This window comes from Notechis scutatus, chromosome 14 (assembly GCF_049901735.1).
Source record: "Notechis scutatus isolate UNSWTSFEM ecotype Mainland chromosome 14, rNotScu1.2, whole genome shotgun sequence".
Taxonomy (NCBI): domain Eukaryota; kingdom Metazoa; phylum Chordata; class Lepidosauria; order Squamata; family Elapidae; genus Notechis; species Notechis scutatus.
Window position 1 is genome coordinate 10,152,772 of NC_142022.1, and position 24,305 is coordinate 10,177,076.

General features: G+C 43.3%; 1 protein-coding gene across 2 annotated transcripts in view; it reads left to right on the forward strand.

The window, feature by feature from the left end:
• The window catches only part of RORC (RAR related orphan receptor C), a 35,382-nt gene that overhangs the window by 8,793 nt on the left and 2,284 nt on the right, over positions 1–24,305 (forward strand). For both annotated transcript variants that reach the window (XM_087943279.1, XM_026687937.2), the window contains exons 2-10: positions 1,994–2,023; positions 17,849–17,934; positions 18,206–18,347; positions 18,995–19,492; positions 19,745–19,866; positions 20,396–20,528; positions 21,277–21,384; positions 22,201–22,311; positions 23,132–23,241. In XM_087943279.1, coding sequence (XP_087799405.1) covers positions 2,005–2,023; positions 17,849–17,934; positions 18,206–18,347; positions 18,995–19,492; positions 19,745–19,866; positions 20,396–20,528; positions 21,277–21,384; positions 22,201–22,311; positions 23,132–23,241 — 1,329 coding nt within the window. In that variant the 5' untranslated portion in view covers positions 1,994–2,004. The remainder of the gene's footprint in view (positions 1–1,993; positions 2,024–17,848; positions 17,935–18,205; positions 18,348–18,994; positions 19,493–19,744; positions 19,867–20,395; positions 20,529–21,276; positions 21,385–22,200; positions 22,312–23,131; positions 23,242–24,305) is intronic.

The window sequence follows — 24,305 nt, forward strand, 5'->3', positions numbered from 1 at the left end:
ATCTATCCTGTCTATCTTTCTGTCTGTCTGTCTCTCTCTCTCTCTCTCTCTCCTGTCATCTATCTTTCTAGCATCTATCTATCTATCTATCTATCTATCTATCTATCTATCTATCTATCTATCTATCTATCTATCTATCTATCTTTATCCCTATCTATCTCTATCTATCTATGATCGGAAAAATTGCCTGTTTGAGGATTAAAAAAAGAAGAAATTCAGATGAAAAAGGAACAGTTTTGTTTGTGTGTTCCTCATGCTCTCTCTCTCTCTCTCTCTCTCTCTCTCTCTCTCTCTCTCTCATTTCAACGTGCATTGTTTTGGCAATCTTTTCATCTGTTATAAAAGCCGCAAACTCCGATGTGTTGATGTATATCAAGGAAGATCAATGCTGAAATTCAGCAGCAGTCACCCAGGAGGTTTTGATATTTGCCTGCAAAAAAAAACAACAACCCAAAAAGCAAAACTCTGGGCTCATGAGGACTAGCAGCCTTATTTTCTGGTTTAGTAGGAAGGCCTGACCCTTCTAGGTTGGCTGATTCCTGCAATGCAGTGGCCGATATGCAGAATGCATTGGGAATAACCCAGGAGAGGCGATTCAGAGAAGCACCAAAATAGGGAAATAGGGGGGAAAATTAAATGTGTTGCATTTCAGGCGTTCCATTCATTCCTAAACATTTGCAGGGAAGCAGAAGTGGCTTAGCTGTTGTTGTTGTTGTTTCTCACATGCACAAACAAGGACGGACACACAAACTCCCTTTGGTGTGTGCACAGAAAAGTTCGGGTTTTTTTTTAACACTCTTTGGGGGTTGATGAATTCGCACTCCTGACCAGTCGATTAGAGAACTGTGAAGAAGCTGTGGGATTCTCCTCACTTTAAAACTGGGGTAGGGGAGGGCTGGTTATTGTGCCCTCCCTCCCCTTCCCTCTCTTTTGGTCCTTCCTCCTCCTCCTCCCCCCCACAAAACCCTACTCCCTTCTAGCACTGATGGTATTACCTAGTTGGGTCATGAAACGTCTGCGAGGAAACCAACCAGCTCAGAGAACCCCAAGGACCCCACAGCCACCATAGTTGTCATCCTCCTTGTCTTCTTTCTCCTCCTCTTCTCCACAATGCCCACTCTCCTGGTGATGTTCCCTAGTTGGGCCATGAAACGTCTGCAAGGAAAGCACCAAGGAGCCTACAGTCCTCCTCTTCCTCCTCCTCCTCCTCCTCCTCCTCCTCCTCCTCCTCCTCCTCCTCCTCCTCCTCCCAGCAAACCCCACACTCTTCTAGCACTGATAATGTTACCTAGTTGGGTAATTAAATGTCTGCCAGAAAACCACCAAGCTCAAAGAGCACCAAGGAGGAGGAGGAGGAGGAAGAGGAAGAGGAGGAGGATGAAGATGATGATGGTTTTTCTCTTCCTTCTCTAGTCCTTCTCCTCCTCCACCACCTCTTCTCCTTCTCCTTCTGTTCCTTCTTCTCCTTCTCATCCTCCTCCTCCTTCTCCTTCTCCTTTTTCCTTCTCCTTTCCTTTTTCCTTCTCCTTTCCTTCTTCTCCTCCTTTTTCCTTCTCCTTCTGCTTTTCCTCCTTCTCCTTCTCCTCCTCCTCCTTCCTCCTTTGTCCTTCTCCTTCTCCTTTTTTCCTTCTTCTTCTCCTTTTTCCTTCTTCTTCTCCCTTTTTCCTTCTCCTTTTCCTCCTCCTCCTCTCCTCCTCCTCCTCCTCCTCCTCCTCCTCCTCCTCCTCCTCCTTTTTCCTTCTCCTTCTCCTTCTTTCCCCCCCGTTGCATCAGGTGGACCATTGGCTAACCTCCCATGGCTCCTTGTGAGAAAACCTTCCATGACGTCGTCATCGCAACATCTTAGCCAACAGCCTGGCTGGGAGGGATGTGGGCGAGAGGCAACAATCCCAGGATTGATGCTTAGGGAAGGGCAGTTTCAAAGCTGGAATCTCCGTGGCCCCAACAGGCCCTGGTTTCATCTCTCCCTTCTTCTTCTTCTTCTCCCTTGCAGGAGCTTTGGCCATGAAGAAGACGCACACGTGTGAGTACTGATGGCGACGGGGGCTTCTGGGTTTGGGTGGGTGGGTGGAGATGGTGGGAACCGGCGCTCGGCTCGATTCAGAGTTTGCAAAGTTTTCAAGACCAGGCAGACATTTATTTGGCCAGGATGATGGTAAAGACAGGATGGGGTTGGACTAGATGACCTCCAAGGGCCCCGCCGGCCCCAGGACCCTGTGATTCTATGACCCTATCTTTTTATTTATTTATTTTTTACATTTGCTTGCTGTCATCATCATTCAAGTATTCCAGCATTCTGCTGTTTTATTTACTTCTAAAACTGGTTGTCATCCATTCTATTATTCTATCATTTTATTTATTTTTTACATTTGCTCGCTATCATTATCACCTGATTATTCTATCAATCTGTCATTTTATTTCTTAAATTTGTTCATTGTCAATTCCATTATTCCATCGCTGTATTTATTCCTTAAATTTGTTTGCTATCGTTATTATTATTCCACCATTTCATTTGTTTTTAAAAAATTTGCTATGATTATCACTCCATTATTCTATCCTTCTGTCATTTTATTTGTTTCTTAAATTCATTATCATTATCATTCTGTTATTCTTTTTTTTTTAATTTTAAAAATACTTTATTGAAGTTCAAAATATTAAAAAGTTTACAGAAATTCAAAATATTAAATTTACAAAAATTTCTATAATAGAAGACATGTCAATATCTTTCAGCATCATTTTTTGACAGTACAATAAATACAATACATACAATTAATACTTGACAGTTATTCATAGTATTGGTAATACTAATTCACAGTGCCTTAATAATATTGATATCTATTATCATTATCATTCTATTAGTCTATCATTTTGTCATTCTGTCATTTTATTTATTTTTTAAATCTATTATCATTATCATTCTGTTATTCTATCATTTTTTTCATTCTGTCATTTTATTTTATTTTTTAAATTTGTTATTATTCTATTCTATCATTTTACCATTCTGTCATTTTACGTATTTCTTAAATTTATTATCATTGTCATTCCAATATTCTCTCATTTTAGCATTCTCTCGTTTTATTTGTTTCTTAAATTTATTAACTTTGTCATTCCTTTTGTCATTCGGTTGTTTTATGTATAATGCCTTAAATTTGTTATCATTGTCACTCTGTTATTCCTCCATCCTGTCTTCACCGTTCTACCATTCTGCGATCAGAAAAAATAAGGTTGCTTTTGAGAAGCTGGGGTTTTTTTCCCCATCATTTCGATTAGCGGCAAAATGACATTTTCTGCAGCTGTTTTTGACGGGCGCAAACCAAGCTCCACACACAGAGAGACCCACAAACACACTTTTCTATATGTGCAGAAAGACATGTATGTATGTATGTATGTGCAGAAGTTTTTTGTTTTTTTTTAATTCTGCTTTTTGGGATTGGAAAAGGAAAAGGGAAACTCCCTAACCGTCAATTAAGAGAATGAGGTTTTATCAGATTATTATTATTATTAGATTAGATTTTGAGTTGGTAAAAGGAAAAACTCTTCCTGGTTGTATTTGAAAATTAGCACTTTCGACACTAGTGTTGTGGTCAGGAGCAAAACTGGGATTTTTGGAGAGCCCAAAGGGGTCTGGCTGGATCTAACCATGGTTAGTGTTTGATCTTGGTCTCCTGCAATCCAGAAATAGGTAGAAAGAGGCAGTTGAGGAGGGGGGTTCCCTGGGGAGGGGGAATTATTTTGAGCTGGGGCTGAGATGTCTAGGGAGTGGGACTGGGTGGGGGGTCATCCCCAATTGGCATTGAAAGGCCGTTTGGATGGCCAAAAGCTGTTTCGGGACAAGCAAACTTGTGCCAATTTCTTCCGGTGAAAAATTTTTGCCAATTTTTATGCCCACTAGTTTCTAACCCTGAAATTCAGGGATGTGTCTCTGTGATCAGTGGAGGGTGATGCCGAAATTGCTTTTCTGGAGGGATCTATTCTAGATCTGATCCGGAGGGATCAAAGGAGGCTTGGTTGCCGTTGCTAAACTCGGTTAGTCTCAAACCCTGATTCGGGACACGTCTTTGAGCTGTGCATGCATTATCGGAAATGCAGGCTGCCCGTTTCGTCAGAGAGGCCCTGTTTGGGCCAGACCTCCAACCAGCTTTCCGAAGGGGCGAATTAGCCACCTTTGCACCAAAGTGCTCCGAAGCTCGATCTCTGTTCCATCCTGGTTATTCTTTGGCTTGGCAAGTTGGAAACGGCATTGGGGGGTGGGGTGTCCCGTAACCCGGTTCCTTTGCAAGGGGGTGACGATGGCCAACTCTCGGTCAGCGAAAAGGCAAGAATTCCCAAAGCTGTCGCTGTCTTGCCTTTTCCCCTAAATTGGCCTCTGCGGGTAGACTGCTCCTGGTTTGGGAGGCTCAACGGAGCCGCCTTTGAAACCTATTTATCTTCCCGTCTCTTTGTCTTCCTCACCCTGAAACCAAGAAGTGAAGCTGAAGAAAACAATGGCTTTTATTTTTTATTTTAAATTTTTATTTTTGTCTGTTTTTTTTTTTTTTTTTTTCAGAAATTTGGGGCCGCTGGGCGTGGGAGGTGGGCACACCTTGCCTGGCTTCCTCACTGCAGGGTGCCTGGCACAGTTTTCTTGTGTGGTGCAACCCCATCCTGTGTGCATCATGGGTTCTTGCATCCTTTGCTGGCGTGTTCAGTACTATGTGGCCCCCACCAGCACCCAAAAGAGGGGAAGGGGCTGTCCTGGAAATGGATGTTTCTTCCTCCTGACGTCAATGCCTGCGGGGCTGCGGTGACCCCCCCCCAAAAAAAATACCGACAGTCGTGTTTTACCCATGTATAGTCATCTCTCTTAGAAAAGCGGATGAAGTTTTTAAATTGGGACTATCCCACACCGTTCCGTGCCCAGATAGAAACATCGTACAGAAATCCTTTTGGGCTTTTTAAAATCCTTTTTTTTTAAAATAAATAAATAAACAGGGAACGAACCAAATTACTGGAATCTGTCCCCATTTGTTCACTTGTCTTCATTACAAAGCATCCCCAGAGTCTCAGCGATTGGAGGATTTAAATTAAAATTAAATTTAAAAATGTTATGATTAAATTTCCACATCGCCCATCTCACCTAAGCGACACTAATTCGGATAAGCGAGGGTCATTTTTTTAAAAATAATAACAATAACAATAATAATAGTCCTGCTTTTAAAGTTTGAAAAGAAACATAATTTTTCATTGGATAAAACAAACGGAGGAAGTTTTAAGAATTATATAAATCATTTATAATTGGTTAAATAATTAAAAGGAACTGGGGTGGAAAGCCTTAGGTTTAACAAAGATTTTGAACAGATACCCCAGCAATCTTGATTTACTGTATAATTATTAAGGCACCTTTGGTTTTTTTTAAATATCTGTCTTGAAAGCTGCTGAAAAGCCAATTTATCTATGCACAATCTGGAATCACTGTGAGATCGGCAGTTTCTAAATTGGATAGACAGAAATAAATTAAAAGTGGCTCTTTGCAGAACACTAACATGAATTAAAAATAATAATAATAATGTACTGGCAGCTTTTTTCTTTTCTTTTCGGAGTTCAAACAGCAGTTTAATTGCTTAAATCAAGGTGTTTTCACCAGCTTTTGAATCTTCCAAGATCCTATCCAGAAGGGATCTCAAGGTTATATTTCCCCCCCCTTGCCTGTCTTTGCCCCCTACCCATTACCAAGTTCTCTTACCTGCAAAAAATGCTGGACAAACAAGATCGGCCAAAAACAGGTCGCTCGAATCAGTGAGCCAATCTGCATTCCGTCAAGACGAGAGAGAGAGAAAAAGCAAAACAAAAAGCTATCTTCAGCCCAAATCTTGAAAGACTTGCTGGCGAGCCCCTGTCTCTTTCTCTCCAAGTAGGAACATTCCCCCCCCCCCCCAAAAAAAACACATCCCTCCTTTTTTTTTTTTTTGCTAACGGAAACTTGGTCCTTTTTTGTGGTCATTCTGTTTCTCGTTCTTTTTTCGTCTTTGCGGTTTTGAAACTTTCCAGTCCGCTGCTGTCGGTTTCTCCCTTCTTTTTCCCCACCCCCAAAATACAGTCAGGGCTTCCGATTGGGCCCTGGGAATGACAGTCTTGAGGTGAGCAGCATCACCTGGCGGCTTGCTTTACTCCCAGGCGCTTTTTTTCCGAAACGAGAAAGAAAGTTGTAGAAAGTTGGACCGACGTTCGCCGAGCGGCCTCCGAGGTTTGATCTCAGCACCTGGTGTCCCCAAGCTGAACAGGTGTAGCAGAATCAAAGCACCAGCCTCTCTGAAGCTGTCCCACAACCCAGTGGCATCATGCGAGGTACCGTCAATGGGGATGGCATAGGTTGTGGCGGGCAGCTGCTTGATGCCCGGGCAGCAGAAGTTTGCAAACTGGTTCAGGCCTCAAAACATTAAAAAGAAAGAAAGAAAGAAGTTTCTTCAAACTTCTTGAAACTTTTAAAAAAAAAACGAAGTTTCTCCAAACTGCTTGAAACGTAAAGAAGAAAAGGTTCTTTGAACTTCTTGAAAGTTTTAAAAAGAGAAAAGTTTCTCCCAATTTCTTGAAACTTTTCAAAAAAAAAAAACTTTTCAAAAAAGAAACGTTTCCTTCAAACGTCTTGAAACTTTTTTTAAAAAAAGTGTCTTCAAACTTCTTGAAAGTTTTTGAAAAGGGGTCTTCAAACTTCTTCAAGAAGAAAAGTTTCTTCAAATTTCTTGAAGCTTAACTTGAAAAAGGGAAAGAATTTTTGTTCCAAACTTCTTGAAACTTAAAGTGAAAAAAAAAAAAAGAGGCAAGAAAAGTCTCTGCAAATTTCTGTTGAAGGGGCACAAATCCCATGGGAGAAAATTGGTGCTGTTTGAGCAAGCTTTCCCCCTTCCTTTAACCATCCTCTTGCAGAATCCCAGCCAATTCTCTCAGAATCTCAGTTTGGAAAAAATTCAGGTTTATTGTGGCATCCTGCCGGGTCTCGAAGTCATCTGGGATTGTGTCTGCTGGTGTGTGTGATGTGCCTGCCTGACGGCGCTATAGATGAATGTTATGGTTCTTGATTTCTGTGGTGGTTGTGTTTTGCCGGGGTTGTTCACCGTTTCGGAAACTCTGAATGCTTCTCTGGCTGTCTCCTGAAAATAAGATGAAACTGCATATGAGATAAGGGGAAGATGAGATAAGATAAACCCAGCAAGCAGAGGTTTAATTTTGTAAAATCAAGAGAAACTCTTTGAAATACTGGGCTTGTTAGCACCACGTTTTCATTGTAAATTGGAAGAAGAATGGAGGAAAAAGAGGAGAAATAATAGAAAAAGAGAATGAAGGAAAGTGGTAAGAAAGAAAAGAAAAGAAAGAGGGAGAGAAAGAGAAGAAAGAAAAAAGAAAAAGAGAGAAAGCAAGCAAAAGAAAAGAAGGAAGAAAGGAAGGAAGGAAAGAAGAAGGAAAGAAATAAAAAGAGGAAGGAAAGAAAAGGAAAGAAAAAGAAAGGAAGGAAAGAAAGAAAAGAAAGAAAGAAGGAAAGAAAGAAAAAGAAGAAAGAAAGAAAGAAAGAAAGAAAGAAAGAAAGAAAGAAAGAAAGAAAGAAAGAAAGAAAGAAAGAAAGAAAGAAAGAAAGAAAGAAAGAAAGAAAGACTCATCTCTTACGTGATTTAATAACTTTGGTAGTTAACTCAATTGGCCTGAAGGGTTAAAGGACGCCAAGAAAACCCACCAAATTTAAATGTGCAAAAAGGCAGAAATGGTACCCAATTAATGCAACCCTTTACAATGATTTCAGCTAAACAGAAACTTCTGTTATTCTGTCATTTATACATCTTTCTTTTATAACATCTTGCCTGCTTTCCACGCAACTGCTCAGGAAAACCTGGCCTAGACTGGGGAGATAGAAATTGGATAAAGAAATAAAAATAAACAGTTGCAAGACTTAAAAATGATATTACCTCCATTTGCAGGATTGCGTTGTAGCGACCTGGGAGAAATGGCACAGTTTTGATGTAAATTCGGCCCCAGTTCTCCTCGGAGAACAGATAAATTATTCAATTGCACCCAAAATTAACTAGAGTCTTTCTTTCTTTTCTTTCCTTCTTCCTTCCTTCCTTCCCCTCCCTCCCCTCTCTTCTTTTTCTTTGTTTTTCTCTCTTTTTCTCCTTTCTCTTTCTCCTTTCTTTTTTCTTTTTCTTTCTTTATCTTTTTTTCTTTCTTTTTCTTTCATTCTTTCCTTCCCTCCTTTCCTTTTCCCCCCAAATTGACTGTATTAAGGCAGAGAAGACACCCCCAAAAAAAATTTTTTTTTCACAACAACCACTTTTTAAAAATCTCACAAGGGATTTTAAGATCTGTCCTCAACCTGGCCTACATACATCCCTTTTTCCATCTTTCCCAGTAATTTTTTTTTCTTCCTAAAATGAGAAGGATGAAAGCATCTCTACGGTAAATTGCTCAAGTTGAAAAATCTGTCAGAGCAGTTGACTTATGAACTGAAATTCTGGATTTCTCACATTGCAAAACCGAGATTCAGAGGTTTTTTCAGGAAACCTTTTGGTGTGGTACGATGGGGGGCTTTTTAGTGGTGCGTTTCTGACTCTGAAGAGCAGTATGGTTTTGGGATCCTTTTTAAAGTTTTATTGTTCTCCCTGTGTCAAAATGCCCTTTTTTGTGTTTTACTGTTTTTATTAAAGTTTGTTCTAAGGCGTAAAATACGAATAGCAAAGAAAATTTACAGAGGGAAGAAGAAAGGAAATCAAAGAGAAAATAAGCACTTTTTCTGATTTTTTTTTTTTTCATGGCCAAATAGATCTTTTCAATCTCCATATAGCTGGAGATCTTGCTTTCAAATTCCTTCATTTTCCTTTTTCGATGGCAAAAATTCTGTCGGGTTTTTCTGCAAATTCGCAGCCGGGCGTAGCAAAACAGAACTGAAACATGGAAAGATTTATCCAATCCCTCAGAAAATTTTTTTGCCTCCTCAGAATTAAATTTGTAAAACGTGCCGTGTCTTCAGAATATTTTGAAAGATTTCTTTAAAGGTTTTGGCCCTTTTTCACAAGTACCCAGAGAAGGTGAATTGTTCACTCTCCTTTTCTGCATTTTGCAAAGTGAGGATGGATTTTTAAGGACGTTATTTGTAAATTTCTCCCTTTCTGGAATATGATTTTTTTTTCCCTTCCCTCGAGGTTTGGATTTGAAAATTTAGATCGTCAAAATGTTTTCATTCATCTACAAATGCCCACTTGCATTAGCAGGATCTTTAAAGATATTTATAAAATATTGTTTCTGTGCCTTGTTAATGCAAGGAACTGTTTTTAAACAGTTGAAAGAAAATATTTTTGCTCTAAATAATTAAAAAATAATTGCCCAGGAGTAGAACAGGAGAGAGAAAATATACAGAAGAGTTTATTTCTATTAGAGATTTGCAATGATTGTTTGTTTAACTAAGTGTCTATAAAAACACAAACTTCCCAAATTTGTAGCCAAGACAGCTGAGAAAATAAACAGCCAAACCTTCTGGAAGAGCCCAGATATGGTTTTTTACAATATTATTTTTTATATATTGTATATAAATATATAAAATATTTTAGATAGTATTTTGTGTGTGTGTGTGTGTGTGTGTGTGTGTATGTGTGTATATATATATATATATATATATATATATATATAATATATATATATATATATATATATAATGTTTTTCAGCTTTGTGGGTATTTTCCCATGTCATAGTAGTTTGCTTACTATGCGTGTGTGTGTCAAAAACTTAAGAAAACATTTATATATATATATATATATATATATGTATATATATATATATATATATATATATATATATATATATATATATATATATATATATATATATATATATATATATTTGTTTGAATACCATATATATATAATTGTTCCTACTGTTGTTTATATATGGCATATTTATCTAGAAATGGGAGTTGATTGGCAGGTTCATTGGCTGAAAATGTCCCGCCAAACAATAGAAGGAAAAATAATATATATATAAAATAATATTCTATCTTAAAACAAGGCTCATTTTAATTGACTCGATACTTTCCAGATTAGAATGTGATGGATTTCTTTTTCATTTTAATTGAGCAGAAAAATTGCAGATTGGAAAATAATGATTTAAAAAATAAAAGACAAGCAACAGTGGAAATAATTTTAAAAGACTTGTTAAGAGAAGGAATATGTAGTTCATGGAATGGACAGCAGCTTTTTCAAGCTAATATTCAGGTGATATCAATGTAATGTTCTCCAGACCGTAGACAATTCCCATCCTACAGAGTTAACTTTTTAAATATGCTGATAATCACATTTCCCCCCTCCTTCTGATGCCTTAGGTTTGATTTAAAACCATCCCTGAACAAAAGTTAAAAATAAAACTGATGATCCGTTTTCAAAAACAGCTCTTTATATACATTTCACTCCACTGTGTACCCAAAGTGTTATCTGAAAATGACTCGTTAGATTAATCTGTAAATTCTGCAAATATATTGGTTTTTGGTTGTTGGTTGTTTTTTTCTGTACCTTTGTTTGATTTTGGAGGGTGGGGGGCAGCTCACATTACTGACAACGCAGCCCCCTTAGAATACAGAAAACAGAATAACTTGAGTTGGAAGGGACCCTGGAGGTCTTTTAGTCCAACCCCCTGCTGAAGTAGGATACCTTACAGCAGGCCAGACAAATGGCTGTCCTATCTCTTCTTGAACAACTTCTGGAGATTAATTGTTCTTATTATCAGGACATTTCTCCTTGCTTCTCTCCTTGGTAAGCCTCCATCCCTTGTTTCTTGTCTTGCCTTCAGGTGCTTTGGACCTGGACCCCTCTTCTTTGACCCCCCACCCCTCAAATATTGGAAGATGCTATCATGTCACGTCTAGACCTCCTTCTCTCCATTAGACATACCCAGTTCCTGCAACCATTCATCCTGAAGTTTAGCCTCCGGGTCCCTAATGGTCTTGGTTGCTCTTCTCTGCACTCTTTCTTTTTCCTTTTTGAATAAATTGAGTTTATTGTGTTTTACACAATTAAAAACGACACAAACACAAAACAACACGAATGCAATCTTTGCAGCGTTGTGACATCGACTTTTCCAGTTTCTTCTAACTACACACACACACACACACACATATATACATTTAATTGTTTATATTATTTTTTTACTCCTGCTGTCCTACTCTCCAACCAATTGTACCATTTTTTTTCCAGACCGTATAGTATTCCTTCTCTTCCCTCTCTTGCAATTCTAACGCGAGTTTTGCCATTTCTGCACAGTCCATAATTTTGTTTATAACCATACTGCCTGTGGGAGTGTGCTATCTAATTTCCAGCTCTGGGCATAGGCTATTCTTGCTGCTGTTAGTGTGTGTATTATAATGTATTCAATATCTTTCTTAACTACTCCTCTAACAAAACACATCTCAGGCTTAAATTCTATTTGCAGTCCAATAATTTCTTGCAACCACGTTCTAATTTTGTTCCAATGTTCTTTTGCTTTGGGGCAAGACCACCACATGTGAAAGGAGGTACCTTACTCATCTTTACATTTCCAGCATTCAGGGTTCATATTTGGGTATATTTAAAGCTAATCTTGCTGGTTCTCTTGCACCTCTTCCTAATCTGAACATCTTCTTGGTATTGTGGTAATCGAAACCGGCTGCAGTAGCATTCCAAGTGTGGTCAGAGGAAGAGATTCTCGTGAGCTGGGACAGCACCAAGCAACAATTTTAACCTTGTCATTTGTTGTGTGCCATTTTGATCCCCTCCATCTGTGATTTTTGATCCAAGGGCTGCCCGGCTGGCTGGTCTCTGTGGGTTGGGCTGAGTCAATTCCTCACTGCTCTCAGGTTTGTCACTACACACACGAACACACAGACACACACACACACATGTTTAATTTGAGTGGAGAAATCTGCCAATTCCAGATAAATAATCCTGGCGCCATTTTGCTGGTTGCGATTTAAAAACCAAGACAAAAGGGGCTGTGGATTGTGCGTGTTGCAGGTCGCTGGACAGGGAGGGAAGCAAGCAGATATTTGAAAATGGTAGGTGGGGGGAGAAAGGGGGCAGGGTGGTTGTGTTTGGATCTCAACAATTTCAGCCGGATGGGAGTGACTCAACCCAGGAGTTATTGGTGACACGAGGGCAAGAAGATCAGTTGTGGCGATAGAATGAACTTGAGTTCTGATTGATGGCATCTGATCTACTTCTGGCTCAGCATCTTCCCATGCCAAGCTTTTAATAATTTTACTACTATTACTACTACTATTTATTTATTTATTTATTTATTTATTTATTTAATCTTTAGTGAGATTCACAGCTTTTGGGGCTGGTTGGTAGCTCAACAGCTCGAGTCCTAACCAAGGACCTAGGAACTGTTCAGGTAGCGTCGGAAGATATAAGCTGTTCCAAGTAGGGTGGCTTTTTTGTAGAATCAGGGTATTCAACTCTGATAAATTCAGAATTTCCAAATAGCGAGGCAGCTCTTTAGGTATTGCTCCAATTACAATTGGAATAACACACAATTTCTTTTTCCAAAGTCGCTCAACTTCAATTTGTAAGTCCCGATACTTTGTGGGTTTTTTTCCTTGCTGCGCGTCTACAATTCGTGCATCACCAAGTATTGCAATGTCAGTGAACCAAATCCTTTTTTTTTCTCAACTATTGTTATGTCAGGTGTGTTGTGGGCCAAGTGCCTGTCAGTCTGAATTCTGAAGTCCCACAAGATCTTGACTTTTTCATTCTCCAGAACCTTCTCAACCTGATGTTCCCAGTAGTTGTTACTATGCTCAAAATCCAAACTGTTGGCACAGTTTCCAGTGTATGGTTTTAGCAACTCGATTATAGCGTTCTAGGTAGTCAGTTTGTGAAATTTTGCTGCACCCACTGATTAAATGGTCAACTGCTTGGGGTGGAGTGGGGCCTCTGGGTGGCCTGGGAGGCAGGGCAGGGCAGGGCCCGAAACCAGGAAGGCCTAGAGGCTGAGGGAGGCGGATGGAGGCTTCTTCAGATCTGTATCGCTTTCAGCAGCTGGCTTTGAATGGAGAGAGGAGAGGAGAGGAGAGGAGAGGAGAGGAGAGGAGGGAGGAGAGGAAGGAAAGAAGGAAGGAAGGAAGGAAGGAAGGAAGGAAGGAAGGAAGGAAGGAAGGAAGGAAGGAAGGAAGGAAGGAAGGAAGGAAGGAAGGTGATAAAAGGAAGATGAATGGATGGATGGATGGATGGATGGATGGATGGATGGAACAAACGAACGAACGAAGGAACGGAGAGGGACAAGAGAGGAAGAAAAAGAGAGAAAGATAAAGATAAAAAGGAATAGAATAGAATAACAGAGTTGGAAGGGACCTTGGAGGTCTTCTAGTCCAACCCCCTGCCTAGGAAGGAAGGAGAAGAAGCAAGCAAGCAAGCAAGCAAGCAAGATAGGTAGATAGATAGATAGATAGATAGATAGATAGATAGATAGATACATGATAAATAGATAGATGATAGATAGATAGATAGATAGATAGATAGATAGATAGATAGATAGATAGATAGATAGATAGATAGATAGATAGATAGATAGATAGCATTGCTGGAGGGAATGTAGCAAAAAATGGGTATCCCATGTGTGTGTGTGTGTGTGAGTGTGTGTGTGTGTGTGTGAGAGAGAGAGAGAGAGAGAGAGTTCAGGGTGTACAGAAAGGAAAGGCCCACTCAAAACATAAAAGCTACTCCACCTTTCCGCGTGGGGCGAATGCTCAGAAATCTTCCCAGGGCCGCTGCCGTGAGAGGTGGGGGGTGGGGGTGTCCCAAGGTGGCCACGTAGGAAGGTAGGAATCTTATCAGGAGCCTATTTTGGTCGCCCGGCTGCCAAATTAGCCAGGCGGGAAAGGGGAAGGTGTCAATTAAGCGCCTGGCGTGGGCGCCAAGAAGGGCTGGGGTGATTTATAGGGATGGTTTCATTAGGAAAGTGGGAATTCTTGCACTGAATTGCTCGGGAGCAATTGAGGCAATCAAGTCCCTTGGAAAGGCCTGCATAGTGTACAGATCCTTCCTTCCTTCCTTCCTTTCTTCCTTCCTTTCTTCCCCCTTCCTCCTCAACTTTCCTTCCTTCCTTCTACTCTCTCCCTCCCTCCCTTCACCTCCCTTCACTTCCTCTGCCTTCTTTCCTTCTTTCTTTCCTTCCTCCTTCTCTTCTTCCTTCCTCCTTCTCTTCCACCTTCCTTCCTTTTTTTCTCTCTCACCTCTTCCTCCTTCTCTTCCTTTCATTTCTCCTTATCTCCTTCCTTCCCCTCTTCCCTCCCTTTTTCCCCTCTTTCCCTCCCTCCTTCTCTTCTTTCATCTCTTCTTCTCCTCTTCTTCTTTTCCTTTCTCCTTATCTCCTTCCTTCCCCCTTTCCTTCCTTCTCCACTCGACAGACTTAAACACTGGGACGTATCTAACAGAATGAAATTCAATGTAGAGAAAAGTAAAGTCCTACACTTAGGCAAAAAAACCCCAAAAGGACACATATAGAATGGGTGAAACCAGGCTCAATAGCAGTAATTGGGAGAGGGATCTTGGCGTCTTAGTGGACAACCAGCTAAAGAGGAGCCAGCTGTGTGCAGTGGCAGCCAAAAAAAGCCAATGCAATCCTAAGTTACAATAACAGAGGGATACAATCGAGATCAAGGGAGGTACTAATACCACTCTTTAAAGCCTTAGTAAGGCCACACCTAAAGTCTGCATTCAGTTTTGGTCACCACACTATAAAAAAGAAAAAAGTGCAGAGAAGAGCAACCAGGATGATGAGGGGATGCTGGAGACTAAAATATATTTATTTATTTAATTTATATTGCCGCCTATTCGCCCATGGCGACTTGAGGCGGCTTACACAATGTCAAACCATCTTTAAAATAAAATAAAATAAAAAACAGTAAAAACTAACAAAAAGAATCAAATCAATTAGTAAAGTACAATAGAACAAAATTTGGGGGGGGCGGGGAGAAATATGATGAACGGTTGCAGGAACTGGGCCTGGCTAGTCTAGGGAAGAGAAGGACCAGGGGAGACAGGAGAGCATCTTCCAATATTTGAGGGAGGGGCTGCCCCAGAGAGGAGGAGGAGGAGGGTCAAGCTATTTACCTGAAGGCCAGACAAGGAGCAACGGATGGAAACTGAACCAGGAGAGATTCAACCTGGAAATAAGGAGAAACTTTCTGACAGGGAGAACAACCAACCCATGGAACCAAAGTTGCCCTTGGAAGTTATAACCAAGTTTGTTCCTTTTTCAAAAGCTGGGGGGGGGGAGGCACCTTTGTCAGCACCCGAGAAAGCTGAGTAACTCAACCTCAGGTGGGGGCGGAGTTGTTGTACCTGTCTCAAAAGCTGGCGCAGCTCTTTGGTTTGATTCATGTGGGGAAAGTGTTAACGGATCTTTTTCTTCCCCCCATATTGTGGGAACCCCTGTGCCGTTGGGGGAAGGAGGGGGCTCCGACACAGCGCCGGTGCTGTTTGTTGTGCGGTGTGGTTTGAGGGGGGATGTTGTGCTCGCAAACAGGTGCAAAAGAGGCCACCGAGAAGCTCTCTGGCTTTTGTTTGGGAAAGGAGAAGGTCGAAAGGGCCGAAGGGGAGGGTGGAAGGGGGAGGGGGCAAGGTCAGTCCTTCCTGGCCTGGGTTGACCTTCTACCATCCCTTGGAACGAGGGTGAGCTTAGGGCCATTTTGCAACCAGGAGCAAACATACACCCCGCAAGCGCGGGAAAGTTTGTCCGCATGTAATTGACCTCTTGTGAGAACCTCCCCTTCACAGGGACTAGTGACATAACTGCACAATGATCAGGGCCCACGAGGACCAAAGGATGCCCTTCTTCTTCTTCTTCTTCTTCTTCTTCTTCTTCTTCTTCTTCTTCTTCTTCTTCTTCTTCTTCTTCTTCTTCTTCTTCTTTCTTCTTCTTCTTCTTCCTCTCCTTCCTTCTTCTTCTTCTTCTTCTTCTTCTTCTCCTTCCTTCTCTTCTTCTTCTTCTTCCTTCTCTTCTTCTTCTTTCTTCTTCTTTTCTCTTCTTCTTCTTCTTCTTCTTCTTCTTCTTCTTCTCCTTCTCCTTCTCCTTCTCCTTCTCCCTTCTTCATCTTCTTTTCCTTGAAATGCAGACCCCTCACAAATAAAACCACATTGAGGGCAGAGAACTGGCGTTGCCTGCCCTCCAGTGTCCGTGGACGCCGTCGTGGTGGTACCGAATCCGTAACCGGATGTGAAAACATGGGTGAAAAAAAAAAAAAATACGCCGATTCCTGACAATGCATTCTTCACTTCCCCTCCCCCTCTTGTGTGTGTGTGTGTGTGTGTGTGTGTGTGCTTCATTTCGATTTGCAGCACCCCCGTTGACCTCAGGTTGAAAAGTCGAAATTTACTGGCAGGACCCAATTTTTATTTTCTTATTTTTTTTATTTTGGCTAAAAGTGAGAGTAACTTCTTACTGGCAGCTCCATCAAGGAGGACCAACTGAGTAACTGAAAAGCTGACTCAACTCAACTCCCGAGGCTCGGCTTACCAGTAGCAGCTTTTGAAGTCGAAGGGAAGAAAATATATCTGGTCGTTGTGGTTTTTGCGATACCTTCTCTCTCTCTCTCTCTCTTTTTTTTTTTTGTCTTTCCGCTTGTTATTTTGTCACTACGAGGGAGAGAGAGAGAGAGCGGAGGGAGACAATAGCGGCGTGTTGAGACGGTGAGGAAGGAAGATTGGGGCGCTCATGGGTTGTCCTCGAGTTACGGCGGCTCGCTGAGTGACCGTCGGGACGTCACCACGGCACCGGGGGGAAAAAAAGGAACTTGTGGCCGTTTTTCTTCTCATGCAACATCAACGGTCCCGCGATCGGAATTCAGACGCTCAGCAACTGACTCGTGTTTACGATGATTGCAGGCTCCTGGGGGGTCACATGGTCCCCTTTTGTGACCTTCTGACAACCACAGTCCATGGGAAGCCGGATTCACTTCATGACCGTGTTACTAATTAGTAGTTAGAACAATTAACTGGTGGAACGGCTGGCCACCTGAAGTTGTGGGGGTTTCTGCTGCTAAATTGCACAACGGCCTTGCGAGGTGGGCTCCTCGGTCTGTTTTCCAAATAGCAGGCAGTACAGATCAGAGCCAAATGCTGGTGGGAGGGAGAGGATTTTCCATCCAGGTTCTGTACCAGTTGTACTCCTCGACTTACGACCACACAGTTGGGCCCAATATTTTCCGTTACTAAGTGAGACATTTGCTGAGTGCATTTTGTCTCCATGTTACGACCTCGCTTGCCACAGTTAAGCAAAGTTAGTCATCGGATTGTTTAAGTTTGTTTAAGGGACCTCAGGGGTGCTGCAACAGTCGTAAGTGTGAAAACTGGTCATAAGTCACTTTCTTTCAGTGCCGTTGTAATTTTGAATGGTCATTAAATGAACTGTTGTAAGTCAAGGAGTAGCTACACTGCCCTTCCCTCTTCCTGGCGTGGATTGTAGATCTGCTGCCTCCCTCCACAGGCTCTACCTCTGATTTACGCACAATTTTTGCTGGGATGCATCCCTTGGCAAGAGAAGGATGTTAGTTAAAAGGACTATTTGCTCCCAAGTGTTTTCTTTTTGGTCTTGTGAAAGGCGGTAACATCAAATGTGGGGTGAGGCTGCCCTCTGGTGGACTGTGATGAACACTGCAAGGTCTTTCGGCTAAGAGCTTGAGAACTACTGTCTAATGTCGGTAGTTGACTTTTTCCAACAGTTAAGAAAAAGGGCCATCTGCGGATCTTGGTTTGATCCCTCAAGAACATGGCTTGTCCACTTGCTGGTTCCCCCCACCGATTCACACATGCTTCTCTCAAGAGTTTCACCTCTTCTTGTCTTCTTTTCCCCACACAGCCCAGATTGAAGTGATCCCCTGCAAGATCTGCGGAGACAAATCTTCCGGGATCCACTACGGGGTCATCACTTGTGAAGGATGCAAGGTGGGGAATGGTCTCTATCAATCGCTGGGATCTTGGGTGTTGGCCTGAGACCCGTCGGCCATAATTGTTTCCTCTTCCTTGCAGAGGGTGGGGGTTGGGGGGTGGTTTTCCCTTTTCTGGAAGCAGATGCCCATAAATTTCTACTGAACCAATTTTGGCTCTCTTCACTGATGGGACCCTTGAACTGTTGGGCTTCACAAAGTCTTGGAGGCCACCAGTGAAGCTACCAAAGGTCCATCTTCTCAGTTCATCTTCTTGGTTTCCTTTCCAGGGCTTCTTCCGACGCAGCCAGCAAGGGAACGTGACCTATTCTTGTACTCGGCAACAAAACTGTCTGATCGACCGCACCAGCCGCAACCGCTGCCAACACTGTCGCCTGCAGAAATGTCTTAGCCTCGGCATGTCCCGTGATGGTAAGACCCATGTTGAAGTGCACCTCAGGGAGGGTTCCTGTCAGGGAATTGCGCAACTGGTGTCCAAATGAAATTAGAGACATTGACACGAACTTGTAATTTTATGTAAATAAGTATGTTTAAACATTTTAAATATATTTAAACAGCAGACAAGATAGTCAGGAACACACTAACATTATGAGGTAAATCACATGAAGTAAATTGTGTGAGGTAAATCCCGTGAGGTAAATCCCGTGAGATAAATCACATGAGGTAAATCACATGAGGTAAATCAAACAGCAATAAACACAGAAGAAAAAAGCGGGGAAAAAGAAAACTCCCCCTTTTACACCCAGAGCAACCAATCATAACATAGATTTCCTCATGCAGGAGCCCTCCAATCAATCAACCACAACTGTGTGTTCTGGCCCATTTATTGTTCCAGCTACTAAATTAAGTATCTTAATAGTTCCCAAGTCTCATAAGATTTCATGTTGGGAGATGTTCCCTCTGTCCCTTGCCTCACTTTGGTGGTGACACACCACAAAACAGGACGAGGGGGGAGAAGAACCAGGTTGGAGATGTTGAGGAGCTTCAAGCGACTACTGAATAAACCAAGTTGCTCATGTCCTGCATTATTTTTATCTTTAATTTGTTTTCTCTTCCAGCTGTCAAATTTGGCCGGATGTCCAAGAAGCAACGAGACAGCCTCCATGCCGAAGTCCAGAAACAGCTGCAACAACAACAACATCAAGGCGGAGAGAGTTCCACCTTTTCCTTGGGCATGGCCGATGGTCAACTCAAGCTGGACCCTTCTCCAGATCTCCGAGAAGGCTCCCCTGCTCTCCTCACTGGACAGACCCGCCTTAGCCAGTCTCCGGATCAGACGGCGGGCTTGGCCTACTCTAACGAACTCCCCAAGGCGCAGAGCCTCCTGGGTGGAGAACAGCAGGACCTCTTCAAAAAAGGGTACGGTCCTGGAGTCATCAAGGTAGAACCCAGGACCAGCGTCTATTATTCTTTGGAGACACAGGCATTGCCAGACCTCTTGTCCCCCAATGTCAGCCGAGCAGAACGGACAACAGCCAGCGAGACCCTTGACCTCTACACCAACCCGAGCTTCACCAGCTTCTTGGAGTGCCCACACCCTTCGCTGATGGAGATTGGTGAGTGAACGGGGGTTTCCAGAAAGGCTGGAAGAAATAGAAGTGTTCAGCGGATGATGGGAGTCTTCAGCAGAATAACAAGAGTTGGAAGAGACCTTGGACGTCTTCTCGTCCAAAGGGCTTTTAGCCCACGTCTCAAAATCAGGCTGAGGGAAAGCAATAGAAGTCAAGGCAGCTGAGACTAGATCCCAAAGCAGCTTCTGTGGGGTTCTGATTGCTAACACGGGACCGTCTCGTTGTCTTCTCCTGCAGAGCACTTGACCCAGAATGTCCTCAAGTCCTACCGGGAGACCTGTCAACTCCGCTTGGAAGACCTCCAGTTGCTGAGGTGGGAGACCTTCACCCGAGAAGAAATTGGGAGCTACCAGAAGAAGGTAAGATGGGGGGGGCACCCACTCTCAGAGAGGAAGACCCCAACTTAAAGTTCTGTTGGAGGAGGAGGAGGAGGAGTGTGGGGGGTCCTTGATGCTCTCTGAGCTGGGTGGGTTTTCTTGCAGATGTTTCATGACCCAGCTGGGTAACATCATCAATGGTAGAGGGGAGAGGGATTTAGGAGGAGGAAGAAGAAGAGGAGGAGGAGGAATGTGGGGTCCCTGGTGCTCTCTGAGCTGTGGCTTTCTTGCAGATGTTTCACTAAGAAGTTAGATAGCAACATCAACGGTAGAAGGGAGTGGGATTTGCAGGGAGGAAGAGGAGGAAGAGGAGGAGACGACCTCTGTGGGGTCCTTGGTGCTCTCTGAACTTGGTTGTTTTCTTGTAGACATTTCATTACCCAACTAGGGAACGTCTTCAATGCTAGTTCCTCTGGATCTTTTACTCCCTTCTGTTTTCTCACAATCCACCCAAACTTCTTCTTCATCATCATCTCTCTCTATCTCTCCCTCCCTCCTTCTGTCCCATTAGACTATGGAGGAGATGTGGGAACGTTGCGCCTGCCGCATCACGGAAGCCATCCAGTACGTGGTGGAGTTCGCCAAGCGAATGGGGGCCTTCATGGACCTCTGCCAGAATGACCAGATTGTGCTTCTCAAAGCAGGTAACGGGTGAGATGCAGTGGTGGGATTCCATTTTTTTTTTACTACCGGTTCTGTGGGCGTGGCTTGGTGGGCATGGCGAGACTTGGTGGGCGTGGCAGGGGAAGGAAACTGCAAAATCCCCGTTTCCCTCCCCACCCCACTAACCTGCTTTCCAGTTCCATTCTCCTGTGCAGGGCAACACAAGAAGACCCAGCCGATCAGCTGGGACTCAGTGGGAGGCGGAGGAGAGATGGGGTTGGTGGGGCCAGTCAGAAGTGGGATTGGCCGGTTCTCCGAACTACACAACATTTCCGCTACCGGTTCTTCAGAACCAGTGCAAACTGGCTGAATCCCACCTCGGGTGCGATGCCACACACAATTCACACAAGAGCTCCTTGTGGAGAACAAACGATACTTCCTTTTATTGTGTGATTATTATTTTTTTAAGGGCCGCCTTTATGCCGGGCGTCGTGAGATTCACATGTTTGCTCTTTTTTTCCTACGTCGTTGCGTTTGGCTTTGCACTTCACGTTTTCAATTTCCTTCTCCCCTCCCGTGTTGTTGTTTAGTAACCCAACTAGGGAACTTCTGATGGACTGGATTAGAAGTGTGAGAAAATTCCTAAACTTGTTCCTGTCCCAAAGACAGGAGAGACCAGGACAGCGGTAGAGGGGTGCAGAATGTACCCGTTTTGGTCTGAGCTGAGGATCTCCCCCCCAAAAAAGGAGGGGTTGGCCGTGCTAACATTATCTTCTCCCCTCGCTTCAGGTGCCATGGAGGTCGTTCTGGTGAGGATGTGCCGAGCCTTCAATTCCGAGAACCGGACAGTATTCTTTGAGGGCAAATATGCTGGCCCAGAAGTCTTCAAATCTCTGGGTACGAGACCGTCCTTCTACCTCTTGCATCAAGAAAGGTGGAATCCCCTCTAGATTCGGGCCGGGGTCTAAAGTAGGGCGTAGAAAGGGGTCTTGCAAGATGTTTTGGTGGCAGGGTGGAGGCCTGCTACTTGGGTGGGTTTGAGGAATGTCAACTGACCACAAAAGGTGGTTGCAACTCCAGGAGTTGATTTCCAAGATACATCTAACTTCCCCAAAGGGGAACGTTAAATTGTTATATCCTTCCTCCTGCTCTTTCTCCTCCTCATCCCATCTTCTTCCTTCTCCTCTTCTTCCTCTTCTCTTTTTCCTTCTCTGTCTCTTCCTTTCTCCTCGTCATCCTATTGTCCTCCTCTTCCTTCTCCTTCTTCTCTTCCTTCTCCTCGTCCTATCTTCCTCCTCTTCCTTCTTCTCTTCCACCTCCTCATCCTATCTTCCTCCTTTTCTCCTTCTCCTCTTCATCCTTCTCTCCTCCTCCTCTTCCTCCTCTTCTTCCTCTTCTCTTTTTCCTTCTCTATCTCCTCTTTCTTATCCTCATCCTATCTTCCTCCTCCTCCTTCTCCTCCTTCTCTTCCTCCTCCTTGTCCTATCTTCCTCCTCTTCCTTCTCTTCTTCTCTCCCTCCTCCTCATCCTATCTTCATCCTTTTCTCTTCCTGCTCCTCCTCCTCTGTCCTTCTCTGTCTCCTCCGTTCTCTTCTCCTTCTCTTCCTCCTCTTCTTCCTTCTCCTCTTCCTTTTCTCCTACTTCTCTTTCTTTGTCTCCTGCTCCTCCTCCTCTTTTGTGGGTGACGTGAACAATGAGCCTTGCTTTTCTCAGGTTGCAACGAACTGATCAACTCCATCTTCGATTTCACACACAGCCTGTGTTCGCTCCACTTCTCCGAGAACGAAATTGCTCTCTTCACAGCCCTGGTCCTGATCAACGCAAGTAAGACCGAGGTTTCTGGTTGTGGAGTTAAACTCCGGCCCTCTTGCAATTCCTTGCTGTGGTTTGAGGAATGTTGTGGATTCTTTAGTGAAAGAGAATACAAAATTGGGTGGTGGCTCTTTGCCTTCCCCCACCCCCCCCACCCGCATAACTGTATCTACAAATGTCTTGTGTTTTCACACACAAAAAAGCAAAAAGATTTTACACAAGAGCTGGAAAGGGCTGGTTGGATTGACCAGCTGATCCTATAACCCAGCTGCAAATCAAAGCATTCATTTAAACCAGGGGTGTCCAACCTTGGCAATTTTAAGACTTGTGGACTTCAACTCTCACAAGTCTTAAAATTGCCAAGGTTGGACACCCCTGGTTTAAACCATCGCTGAAGAACAGACGAATTAAAAGGCTCGGTCGCTGCCCCATCTAATAATAGCAGGCCTGAGAAAGTTTAAAAGAATAATTAAAAAGTCAAGCGTTTGCTTAAAGCCAAGCAGCTGCTCCAGGAAAGCCGTGGCGAAATCAGGCCGCCTTGAAACCTCGATTTTGGTGTTCTACCTAGTTTGAAGATTTTTATTTGCATAGCTTTAAAAGCAGAGGTCTGCACACTTGGCAACTTTAAGACTTGTAGATTTCAACTCCAGCTATGCTGGCTGCAGAATTCTGGGAGTTGTTGCCTTTTTATCATCTCCAAGCCACCAAGAGTCACCTGATCCAGAACATGGGAAGCTTATAAATGTAATAAATCAAAGGGCTGTACCCAAGCCTTGCTTTGCTTCTGCAAATGGAGTGAGGCCCCAGTAGGTTTTCTCTCTTCCTTTCGCAGATCGCCCGTGGCTGCAAGAGAAGAGCAAGGTGGCCTACTTGCAGAACAACCTTGAAGTGGCCTTCAAACAGATGTTGCAGAAAAACCACCGGGAAGGCATCTTGGCAAAGGTGAGTGTACCTGCCAGGGCTTCGAAGAGAGGAGTTAAAGAACAGAGTTGGAAGGGACCTTCTAGTCCAACCATTCAGACAAATGGCTGTCCAATAATATTGGTTATGAAGCACCTACAACTTCTGAAGGCAACTTGTTCCACTGGTTAATTGTTCTCACTGTTCGGAAATTTCTGGGTTGTTCTGGGTTGCTTCTCTCCTTGATTAATTTCCATCCGTTGTTTCTTGTCTTGTTTTCTGGTGCTCATCCAATTTATTTATTTATCTTGTCAAACATGTACAAGATAACCAGTGTAGGTATGAACGTAAACAAGAACAAAGGGAGTAAATATTAGATAAACGGAGACAGTAAGACAGGGGTGGTAGGCATGCTGGTGCGCTTCTACACGCCCCCTTTAAGGGCTTCTTAGGAATGGGGTGAGGTCCACGGTAGACAGTTTGAGGTTGAAGCTGCGAGGGGTTGAGGCTGTAATCACGGAGTCGGGTAGGGCGTTCCAGGCGTTGACCGCTCTAGGGCTGGAGTTGTATTTTCCGCCATCGAGTTTGAAGCGGTTTTCCGTGAGTTTGTATCAGTTATTTGCCCGTGTGTTATTGTGATGGAGGCTGAAGAAGTCGTTGACGGGAAAGATGTTGTAGCGGACAATTTTGTGTACTATGCTTAGATCGGATTTGCTGGCAGGAATAGCCAACACCCCTCAAAAGACAAGGAGATTCAAGCCGTTCCAATGAGTATAAAGATTTGTGGCAAGCTTAAGTTCTCTATGAGAATCGGGCCAACTGACGGCTAAGGGAAAAGAGCGGGAGATAAGAAAGGTATTCAAGATAGGCTGGACTTAGATATCTCTTGTGGGCATGCAGGGATTCGTGATGTCAGGGCTCCAGTAGTGACCCCCATTTAAATCATGAGTCTCTAGACAGATTTTCAAAGCTCAAAGAAGGTTTATCAGGAGAAGACATGCTGGTGCTGCCTGGGTGTAGCTGATTCTCAGGCACATCATTCATTGTCACCCTTGGCCCTGGTTTTCTCCCCACCCCCTGGGTGTATCATAACTCTCCAATGGGAC